Raw genomic sequence first — 12,381 nt, forward strand, 5'->3', positions numbered from 1 at the left:
AAAAATGTGTAGTTCTGAAAATAACAGAAATATGGAGGAGTGATGCAACGATGAAAAATGTGAGCAATGGCGAGCTGCCTAGTATGGGCCAGCCGGGTGACTAAGCTATTTTTATGTTTGCTTTTAAATTCGAAATGACTATGAAAGTTTCGTAACACTTCTTCCATAGCGATTTTTTCTAAGGACACATGTAATTTGGTCTAAGGATTTTTTCTTTCTTTGTTCACCTGTTTACAAAGACATAAATAACATTCAAGAAAATATCTATGTGCAATATGCAAAACAAATTAGCTATGGAAACCTCTTATGCCACTTAGAAAATACTTCACACTTTCACTTTACTCTTGCTACATAGAGACGATTTTACTCAATTAATGTGTTATATCAGAGGAATTAGAGATGGTTTGATAAAGCAAAAAAAAAAAAAAAGTTGAGAAAGTTAGATTAAACGAAGATGTGTAAAAATCAAGAGTAATTAAAATGCACGGCGTATTAGATGAAAATTACAAGGAAAATTAATATAGTGTCTGAGGCACTGTCATCAGACGTCGATAAAAAGATTAGGCTAAATCCTTTATTGTGGACGATGATTATTTTCAAGCAAGGCGATTTGTTTGTGGCCACCCCAAACGGGACTGAGGCGTCTGGCAATAGATAGATAGATAGAAGATCTAAGTTTGAATAGTCTGTTATAGTTACGTTACGATGTTAGCCTGTTTGAATTACGTTAGACTATAGTTCTTTCACCTTAACTTGGCGCAGATATTCGTTCTCTTCCAGCCAATTTGCATTAGTTCAGTAGCAAAAGTCGACAATATTACTGCTCTACATCCTGTACACAGCACTTCTACGTGACTACCAGCATGTTAATCTCTTGTTTTTGGTCAGCATTCACGATGAAGAGACAAGTTTGTGCCTAGTTAAAATGAATATAGGTAGATGTCAGGTTAAGGTCACCAATATTATTAAGTTCAACTTTTAAAAACACTTACCGCGCTATACTGTAATGGCTGACGGCAAGAAAGTGTGCTACCGGGACAAGGCCTCACACTTTCACACGACGTAAATTGGGAGCAACAAAGAGTGACAATCGGGGACGAAAGTTTCTTACATTTCATCATTTTCTCACTTTCCTCTGCTAACTGATATTCCTAAGTTAAGTTCGATTTCTCTTCCTACTTGATGATGCTCTTCCATATGATCCGTCAGGGAGTAAAGTTACGGACATGCCTTAGATCTTTTGTCCCTGACTGTACACAATGAACAATGATATGCACATATGGAAGAGCAATAAAAAAAAAAAAAGTACAGTATATACATGGGTGTGAGCATTTAGAACAAAGATAGAACTGAATGAAACAAAGGTACAAAATAAACAAAGGTGTTCATGGGGGACAGACAGAAAACAACAAAGGAGGAAACAAGGAAACAAATTACAATATTAACGACGATCAATGCATTAGGGAGAAAGCTAGTGCAACAAAGGAATGTGTGAAACAAAGATGTGTGCATCAGCAACAAAAGAGGGTGGTTGATATCAAGGCGCACTAAATGTAAGATGTAAAATGTAATGTCAATTAAACGATACACATCTCTCAAGGTGTCGTGTAAATTAAATCGCTAAGGAAGAAGCGCCAAGATCTCCATAATCTTAAATCATACTGACGGCGATTAACATAACTGTCTTGTTTCTTTGTATTTGGTCAAGATAATTCTTTCTTTTCTAATGGTTTAAATTAATATCCTCTTGTATGTTACACTGTGGTATGGATGTGGATGTGATAGGAAGCGTTAGGAGAGGGAGGGGGAGGCCAAGGATGATGCAGGGAGTGGAGAGATATATGAGAGAGAAGGGTGTGAACTGGGAGCAGAGCAGTGAAATGGCGGGGGTCAGGGCGACATGGAGGCGATTTGTTTGTGGCCACCCCTTGAGGGATGAAGGCGTCTGACAATAGATACATGTTACTGACGTACTATGTTGATATTTAAAAGCCAACTAGCACACAAGGCACTATCAAGGTGAGATATGTAAGGAAAATCGCTTAGGAAAAAATGCTACGAAGTTTCCTATACTAATGAGCAAACAATCCTACCTTGGCACAATATACCACATCAAAGATTATCAAAGAAACATCACTATCTGTAAGACTGTGGTGATCCAGGTGGCATGCCACCTGTACCACTCTGGTAATCAAGGTAATGTGTGTCAGTGGCACTATAAAAAAGGTGACAAGTAACGTAACGTTCAACACCTGCGCTACAGTAACGGGAGATGCTTCACATTCTACACCTTTAACCCTGGCACTGAGTGGGGTTCCCTTACCCGTAACGAAAAATACTACGATGTTAGAGGACTTAAAATTCCTAGGAGCGCCTACATCACTGGCAGGTCTGAGGTACTGTGACACCTGTTCTAAAGACAACATATGTATCCTGTCCAAAAATTTCATGGACTTTACTTGAATTTCTAACTTACGAAACTAGAAATCTACGGATACATTTTCAAAACATACAGATATTTACTCTATATCTGATGAAATGTAAAGTCTTACGGCGTGGCAAAATAACATGTATGCAGGAAGAGGCACAAACTACGCAGTTGGGTTAGGAAGTAGTGGCATATTGATCTGTGTGGCGCGGTGCGAGGAGCGACTCCCAATGGTGGAGTGCCACGTCACGGACAGGAACTAAGGTTGGGTGTGATGCGCACCACAACCAATATTTATAAAGGACCCCAACCACCTTTTACGATAAACATGTCTCCATATCAGTTACTTACATTCACACATAGTTTTCCGTATTTGTCACTTCATGTTTAATCTGGTCTGTCTGTAAAGTAAGTTTTTGAATGAGTGAATACAAAAATATAAAAGCAGTCTGGTACAGGCCTGAGTTTATAAGTACGCAATCGGGCGGCCAATGCACTCGCCCTACCCCAACCCTTCCGCCGCAGTGCTGCTCAATATTTCAGCACACTGGGACTGATTCAGAAAGCAACGAAAACCCATTTAAAAAAAAAAAAAAACTGTAAATGCCCTTCATTTTCCTTACGGTGTGTTGGTTTTTCCTATGTATGTAGACGGAGGCAATTACAACTGTGGCTCCAAAAGCAACCATGCAAAAGGTAAATGAGCAGAAACAAAATCATACACTGCTTCATATCAGGAATACAGATTTTAAAAATTACTTTTAAATGCATTTTATCACAAATATGATATATATGCTTATGAATTACGATGGTGCGAGAGGGTCGCCTTCTCGTGGTGGCACCGACACAACTGGTCACTGCTTATATTGGTGCCACCACGCGAAAGCGTCCCTCTCCGAGAATTGAGTAAATAAGACGTTAGTGTAATATTGCTATTAATTTTTTAAATAAACTGGCTGATGAGTCAGCAAATAAGCAAATCCAAATGAGTGCATACATTTAGATGGATTGCCGGAAGTAGTGGAAGCAATGAAGATCAAGTTGGGGAAGGCCCCAGGAATTGATGGAGTGTGTGGTGAAATGCTGAGATATGGAGGTGACATTACTGTGGAATGGATATGGAAGTTGTGTAGATTGGCTTGGGAAGAGGGAAGGTTTCCAAAGGACTGGAAATCAGGTATAATTGTTCCTTTATATAAAGGAAAAAGGGAGAGAGAAGTATGTGGTAACCACAGGGGTATTTGCCTTCTTAGTGTGACTGGTAAAATATATGGTAGAATACTCATTGATAGGGTCAGGCATATGACACCGAGGAACTTTGGAGAAGAACAAGGGGGATTTAGGAAGGGAAATGGGTGTGTAGAGCAGACCTCCTTTCCCACCCTAGGGCATGGTGAGGCACAGTAATGTCCACACAGCCCATTATTTGCCCAATCCAATTCCATTCTCTGAATGTATGGAATAGTCAGCTGGGCAGCTAGTAAAACTACAAAGTTTCCAGGTTTAGATAAGCTTAGCTAGGTTTAGTTAATTAGTCAAGCATCCATTCCTTTACAGCCCCATATAAGCACAGAAACCTGAAGCTAGGACTAGGCATCTTAGTACCAGGCACCTATGCTCCTGATGAGGCAATAAAGGATTGATCAATAGATTTATTGGGTTTATATTAAGCAATTTAGTCAGTTATTATAGTTATTTTGTTTAGTTTAGGAAGTTAGCTATGGTTGCTTTGTTCCAACCTGATGAGAATAGGCCACTCCCAATCCTTGAATATTAAGTTATAGTTGCAAGAAATTCAATGAGCCTTAGTTCTGAGGTAGGAATAAGTCCCCCTGGTTACTAGTTAAAATCCACCTTCCAATCTGACTACACTTGAAGGGTTCTTCATCAGGTTAGAAAAAAACACTCTACTGTTTGTTAGTTTAGCTTTTTTTATTTTTTTTTTGTTTTTATTTTTTCACCACAGTCAGGTCCTGGTCACAGAGGACTGATAATGTGACAGCAGCTGATGCTGTTATAATCCCAGTGACCTGTATCACAGATGACACCACCCCCTGTGAAGCTAGAGGGATCAGCTGGGTATCCATAAAATTATAAGAGTCCAGGTTTAGTTTAGTCAGATTTAAGAAAGTTTATTTAGTTTAGTTTAGTCAGGTTAAATTTGGTTTAGTTTTGCTAGTTAAGTTTAATTAGTGTACTGTATTTTAATTCTAGCTTATCACCACAGTCAGGTCCTGATCAAGGGGGGCTGATATTGTGACGGTGAGAACAGCTGCAGATGCATCATAATTCCACTGACTTGGGTCCAGTAGGGTACCATTGACAGTGATGCTGGATGGGTCAGCTGCATACCCATAGAACTGCAGTATTTCCAAATTGAGGCCACTCACTGGGTCAGGGCTGTTTGTCACCACCAGACTTAGTGTGCCCTGCAACATAACATACACAGTATCAAGCTGAGTTCACCCTAGTCTGTTCCATTCATCTACAATACAATCTGAGCTCACATTAATCTTTTTCAATTATTTACAAACTAGTATTTATTTTGTGTTCACTAAAACTTAACCTAAAAATTGCCAAATCTCCATCTTGAATGATGAGCTGTAGCAAGAGATGAACATTAAATCACTGTGAAAGCCAAAATGAAGTGCTATGGAAGGCTTGCTGAACTGAAGTACAGTACTGTCTTATTCAGCTACCGAGCTGTGGAGTATAAGTTGTCAAAAGATGAAAATCTCTACCAAGTTAAGCTACATGTGCCAGACTCTCTAACTGTGCTATTTTTTTAGTTTTCAGTGTTTTCACCTTCTAGCTTCAGGCAAACTGTCAGTTTTCTCACACCTGAACTTTTCAGAAAGACTGTTACCATAACACTGTACATTTATTGAAATATTGTAATTTTAGTCAACAAATTTCAATACCATACATACACTAAACATTACACAAACTATACAACAGTTTATTCTAACCATGCTTTGACTCTGTTATTAGTCCTGGTGTTCTTACAAACCAGCAGCAAAGTGTATTAGCCTATCATCCATCCATCTGTCCTATGCTGCCCCATGAGAAACGAAGGAGCCTGCGGCTAAGCAAGTTGGTCCTGACATTTATGATGACAGCGTCCAGCCTCCCTCATCCCTAAGTGACATTACATGAGCAATAAACCCTAACCACTCCCTGAATATAAACCTACACAGGCTCAATCTGATTGTGGCAACTTATTTACCCACTAAACCAACATGTGCCATACTTTGGTTATAAGTTACCACCCAGCAACATATAGTTTTTACATACAATTGGCAAAGTGTATTAGTCTGTCATACAACGTATAGTTTTATCATTGTATGCCCTAAACAGTCCTCCACAAATTCTATGTTGAAGCTCCATATCACACATGAACATTTTCCTGGTTTCCATACATCCAACTCATTAGCATCATTCGCATCAATAATCTTATTTCATTAACCCCTTAGGAGTCAGAAAATACTTATAATTATATTGTAGTTACTGCTAGACAATGATCTCATTATTCAGTTACTGTACACCAACTTCCAGCTGGTCAAACCAACTTCCTCACATCCTGAATGGTCACATAAACTCACATCAGCAAACGTAATGGTGGCAAGATAAGTTTCTGACATGACGTGTTCCATCTCTCCATCATCCCAGAACAGTTCTCCACTGGCAGCATCATTCTCATCCAGGGCTACAGTCAGACCAAATGGGTTCTGGCGGCTATATGCAGTACAACATCAGCACCAACCTGATCTTTTACCATTATCATTATCATAATATGGGAATAACAAAGGATGGGAAAATGGGATATTGTACTTAAAATTATATCTGGTTTACAGAAGAAAAGACTTTAGTAACCATGGAACAAAAGGGAAGAGAGTTCAGGAAGTACAGTAACATGGCACAAGCAGTGAGGAATAAGATTTTTGACAAATGTAAGTTTACTGGCAGTTTTCTATCATTTATATATATATATATATATATATATATATATATATATATACAGTAATCACTCTAATATCCGGACGCCCAATAACCGAACATCCCCACTAACCGAACCTTATCGGTTTGGGATCAAACATTCCCAAAATGGTCCGAAAATCCAAAAAAATTAAAAAAAAAAAAATCGATTTTTTGCCGTCCGTAATTTGAACTTGCCGCGCGCGCCGCGTGAGAGCATTGTTTTGGTTCGTCATTCCTCCGACGTCCGATAGAGCGCCGCTGCATCCTCCCCACTTCCCGCCTGTCTCTCACCGCGACTGGACCTACACTCTTCACCATGGCTGCCCACGTGCTCGCTTTTGTGGTGGTGCCGTACTTGCTGCAAGGCCTCCTGCTGCTCTCTGCCCTACTCCTAGTGTGTGTGATGATGGCCCCACCTCCTGAGAAAAGGAAGAGAGTGGTGTTGACTCTGGAGAAGAAACGGGAGATATTGGAGAAAGTTGATGCGGGTTGTTCTTCTTCACGCATTCTCCGTGAGTTCAACCTGGCCCGGTCGACTTTGTTCGATATCAAGCGTTCCCAAGACAAGCTCATGCAGTACACGGCTGACTTCTCGTCGAGAAGCAAACGCAACGTGGAGAGGAAGGTTATGTTTACCCCCAAGTATGCAGAAATCGACCGCTCCACGTTGATTTGGTATCGACAGCAACGTGCAGCTGGTGTGATGGTACGTGGAACGGAGCTGAAGGCTGCTGCTGAGAAGTTTGCAAGGCTTCACGACGCCCTAGACTTCAAGGCATCCGAGGGTTGGCTCTTCGCGTTCAAGTTGCGACATGGCCTTACTAACCGTAAAGCACATGGCGAAGCATTGGACGCTAACGAGGATGGAGTGGACGAGTTTCGGCACAAGGTGAAAGGCTTGATCAACAGGGAGGGCCTCACTCTCGGTCAAGTCTATAACGCTGACGAAACTGGCCTATTCTATCGCTCAGTGCCAACGAACACTCTAGCCGATGAGACGGAGAAGCGTGTACCTGGCCGCAAGCTTTCTAAGGAACGGATATCTGCTTTGTGTTGTGCCAATGCTAACGGCATGCACCGGCTTAAGCCCGTTATTGTTGGCCGTGCAAAGCAGCCTCGGTGCCTTCGTGGGGTGATGGATGTCCTTCCTGTCGTATGGTACCATTCTTTGAAAGCATGGTTCACAGCTGTGATTTTCAAAGACTGGTTTCACCGTCACTTCGTCAAGGAGGTCATCCAGTACCAGACGAAGACACTGGGAATTCCTCGCGACCAGGTAAAGGCTCTCCTTCTCCTCGACAATGCACCTGCCCACCCGTGCGACAAGGACTTGGTTGCTGAGAATGGCCGTATTAGGTGCATGTTTCTGCCACCTAATACGACTGCTCTCATTCAACCCATGGACCAAGGAGTGATCGTGGCAACAAAGCGCCTGTACCGTCGGAAGTTCCTGGACGAGGTGATGGTTGTTCTCGAGGACGAGGACGAGCGCAGGGAAGGACGTGACACTCGAGGCAAGCGGACTTTGGAAAACCTTCGCTGCTACAACATCAAGTCTGCGCTGTACAACTGGGCTAGTGCATGGAAGGAAGTCCCTGTGAAAACTCTTGAAAATGGGAAAATGGTTGGTCTCGTCTGCTTCTCGGAACAGATGTGGAGTACGATTTCCTAGGGTTTGACGTGGATGACCTCCATGCACGGCTACATACACACAGCGACGATGTTGATGTGGACGATGTTCGTGAGTGGTTGGACGATGACGAGGGCGATCCTGGGTATCAGACGTTGTCTGATATCGAGATCGCGTCTTCGGTTGCTGGTGTCAGTCCCGAACTTGAAGATTCCGACGACGAAGGCGATGATGATGCGGACTCCTCTCAGCAGGACACTACTCCAGCCATCCCCAAGCTGAGCGCACTCCGGGAACATCTAGAGTTCGTCCTAGACTACCTGGAACACCCAGACTGCGACAGGGAGATGGGGCCCTTGGGACTCGTGGAGGAAGTGCGTGCTTTCCGGCAGCGCATCATCAATCGCCAGAATCGTCGGTCCTTGCGTCAGTCAACGATTGACAGTTTTTTCAGGCCCGTGACCCCCGCTGTGCCAAGCCCTGGTTCCACTCCGTTGCCTCCCCAAGACAGGCCCTCATGCTCCGAGCCACAGCCCAGCACATCAGCTACAGTGGAGTCACCGCTCGATGTGAGTTTGCGGCTATCTTCAGAGTCTTCTGTAGTCGGTACGCCATCACCACGACCCACCGATGCACCCCTTGGTCGCCTGCCAGTGATACTCTCGGACTCTGACAGTGAATAAACAGCAAGAACTTCTCCACTAGACCACACGAGAATTTTGAGTGTTGTGCAGTGAAAAAAACGGTGTGTTGTGTTAAGGTTTTCGAAATGAGAGAAAAGACTTAGTAGAAAAGAAATTTAACGTAACTAACCTTCTTTGTTTTGGCTTTGGAAAATAAAAAAAACTTGGGAAAAGTTAATGTGCAACACTTAAATTTAATGGAACATTATTTGGACTAAAGTGAACACTGTGAAGAGAACGGACTTCTGTGTGTTATTGACTAAGTTCAGTGCAAGACTTCAGGAAGAGTGTAGTGCAAGTGCTTTAGGAAATCGTTCTTACTGTCAGAGTCCGAGAGGAGGCGGTTATTCATCGAGGTGGCCAGGGACTTGCTGTAAGTAGCCAGAATGTTTCATATTGTACTATTTTCCATACTATACTTACCAGAATGTTTCATATTGTACTTTTTTCCATACTATACTTACCAGAATGTGTCATACTGTACTTTTTTCCATACTATACTTACCTCATGCATGTGCAGTAGGAATGTGTTTTTCAGAGTTAGGTTCAGTTAGAGTCCATAAGTACCAGAATGTTTATTAATGTATGAACATACTTCTAAACCCACATTTTATGTTTCTTTTGCATTTATTTCAGTCATTTATGTACCTTATTGGTGTGATTTGGGTGTTAAATAGGTGCTATGCATGTCCGGAGGGAGTTGTATAGGTGTTTCTCTGAGTTAGGGTCCATAAGTACAAGTCCATAAGCTGGGGCCCAATATCCGGACGAAACCAATATCCGAACCTACCGATGGCTCTATTGATCCGGATATTGGAGGGGTTACTGTATATATATATATATATATATATATATATATATATATAAAGTATATATATATAAATAAATATATATAGATATATATATATATATATATATATATATATATATATATATGTTTTACTTCATTTCAGTGGTTAAGTCTGAATTAACATGTCCTTTCTCAAATATGGTGTATGTGGCTGCATCACACAATAAAGTTCAATGGGTGGATGTAACCAGGGTCCATGAGAGGATGGGGGGGGGGGAGGTCTGATGGTACCAAAGGGCCTGGATCCACAGAGAGCTAACCAGAGGATTACTAAAACAGTATGTAGTAAATATTTTTCAATAATACTGTACATACACTACACTAAACAAGATTTATCTTTTTACTCCACAGTGAACAGATTACTGTACTGTATTCTGGTATGATAATGGGAATAATCTGTTCTTTAATTGGGGGGGGAAGGGGAAACAACGACTGGTAGTGGTGAGTCCTGTTCTGGTACGGCTCAAAGATCAAGGGATTGTAATTTTCCTTGGCGCCAGGACTTTACAATGTTTCTCATCCACCCTGGATATAACAAACTGGGAAATACAATCAAAGATAGCAAGGACAAGGTGGGAATCTGATGCAGAAGGCAAAAATAAGACTGGATGATAAAGTCCTCATGAGCCCATCATTTGTATTATTCCAACAAATAACAGACAACTTTACATTTTTCAGCTAAGAGTGAATGATGGGAGCCTGGTATGGTATCAAATCTGATACAGTACCACAAACCCTCTTATGGTTGAGATAACTCTAGTACAGTACTGCACATCCTCATTTTATGATAAGGATGTTTGGGGGGAAAAAAAAAAAAAAAAAAAAAAAAAAAAAATCTATTTTGTAATGATTTCTCGTATACAGTACTGAGTCAATTACAACATGGATTCAATGGGAATATGTTTTAGGCCAATGGTCTCTCAGCCACAAAAATCTAAAAACAAGCTTCTAACTAACATTAATAACTGGTAATTATTTCACTTCACTGCACTTCATTTGCTGCTTGAACTCCAACAATACATTACTGTTTCATCATTGACACTAACACACCTGACAGTGACCAAGTTCAAAGGCCATTTTGTAACAAGCAAATGACTGTAAGCAACTGGATACTGGTAAGTGAAAACAGCAATTGTACATCAACAATTGAGGCTTCGTACTGGATCATAATGACTGTTTTAGTGAAAATTCTATTGCATATTGAAAAAAGGATCCTAACTTTTTCATCACTGTATAAGTGATTCATTGCATACTGGTTCATCGTATAATGAGGGTCTGCTGTACAGTACTGTACTATAATCTATTCCAGCAATTGCTAGATAATTTTATTCTGCCAAGAATGAATGATGAAAGCCTGAAAGATCTAAGAACATTACACATTTTGTTCTAACCTCTGTACGGTGGTTACAGCAGGCTGCTGGTATGGTAAGATAGCACCACCTCGTACATACACAGGGATTGTTTCAAGGGGTGCCGACACAGATTGAGAGGTAGGTCCAGTTGCCTGCACAACCCCACTCACCAGGTCATACCAAATACCCTGTAACAGAAGACAACTGTGGCTTAGAAAATGGAGAGGGAATAATAGGAGCTGCATGTGAAAGGAAATGGAGGGGATAAAAATGCAAAAGGTATGGGAGGATTATGAAAAACAGCCACAACAATATTATCCCTTTCAAGGACTACGGGCTTGAGGCTTGGATACTGAGGTCTAACACATTCAAGGGTAATTGAACCTCTCCTGATGGCAAACCCCGAGATACGATACCTTAGATGCGATACCCCGGCATAGCAATGGGGGTAGAGATATCACCCTACCCCACTGAACGATGGCCAAACCCCAGTATAAAGATGGGTTTTGTTTTGTTTTTTTACTTTATTTTGATGATATTTTAGACTTAAATTTTGTTTAGGTTGATTTATAAAATGTTTTTAGACTTAGATTAATGTGTTTTAGTCATAGGTGGGGTGAACATGTCATTTTTGGGTACAGTTTACAAAGGAGTGATTTTTTCCAGACTTATTTTTTATGATTTTCAAATATTATTCTTAGGTTTAGGTGAGTTATAAACTGCTTTTAGGCTTAGTTTAGTTTGTTTTAAAGCTATTTGGGGGTTTAGGTTAACTAGAAACTTGTTTTGGGACTCATTTGGGTGAGTTTGGGACTTGGCTGGGGGGAAACCCAAGCCTCAAAAAAGCATCCTATACAGTACTTTACGTGTTAAATCTACCCCAAACATGATACCCTGCCTAGTGATGGGATTTTACTTAATCAATTGCATTGTTTAACCAGGGTATGCTTGTGTATACAGAATATATATATATATATATATCCTGACTACAGGGAAATACATATCCCTGGAAGTGGTGCCTTGGGTGATGACATGAAGCCTTTCCTAAGATGAATAAATTAAAAAAGAATGTCACTCAGATTCAAGTCATTAAAACAGCCTTTGTAATACTGACCTGTGGGAAATATACATCCCTGGAGGTGGCGCCTTCAGAGATGACAGGAGCCACCATGAAGTCAGCACCCCAGAGGAACTGATCATCCACATCCAGGGCCGTCAGGTCACTAGGGTATTCACTGAACACGGGTCGCACCACAGAGCTTCCACTCATGTGTGCCTGTCACAACAAACACTACTTTATTATTTCACATTCCATCATCATCTCAGTCTCTTTTATCCAATTAAAGGTGAGGTGAAGGAAGGTCTAGAATGCAAGGAATCAGAAAAACTTGATGGAAGGGAAATACACAACACAAGGAAACACAATTATATATGGTTACATCATCATAATCAATATTTTA

At 41.0% G+C, this 12,381-nt stretch overlaps 1 protein-coding gene across 1 annotated transcript in view; it reads right to left on the bottom strand.

The window, feature by feature from the left end:
- Positions 1-4,638: 4,638 nt before the first annotated feature.
- Positions 4,639-12,381, bottom strand: part of LOC145404730 (sucrase-isomaltase, intestinal-like) — a 51,905-nt gene continuing 44,162 nt past the window's right edge. Inside the window, exons 16-19 of the mRNA XM_080276285.1 lie at positions 12,036-12,197; positions 10,961-11,109; positions 6,031-6,163; positions 4,639-4,857 (exon numbers count right to left, since the gene is read on the bottom strand). Of these exons, the coding sequence (XP_080132411.1) occupies positions 4,639-4,857; positions 6,031-6,163; positions 10,961-11,109; positions 12,036-12,197 (663 nt within the window). The remainder of the gene's footprint in view (positions 4,858-6,030; positions 6,164-10,960; positions 11,110-12,035; positions 12,198-12,381) is intronic.

This window comes from Coenobita brevimanus, chromosome 7, assembly GCF_032717465.1.
Source record: "Coenobita brevimanus isolate Jiangsu-jjx chromosome 7, ASM3271746v2, whole genome shotgun sequence".
Classification (NCBI taxonomy): Eukaryota; Metazoa; Arthropoda; class Malacostraca; order Decapoda; family Coenobitidae; genus Coenobita; species Coenobita brevimanus.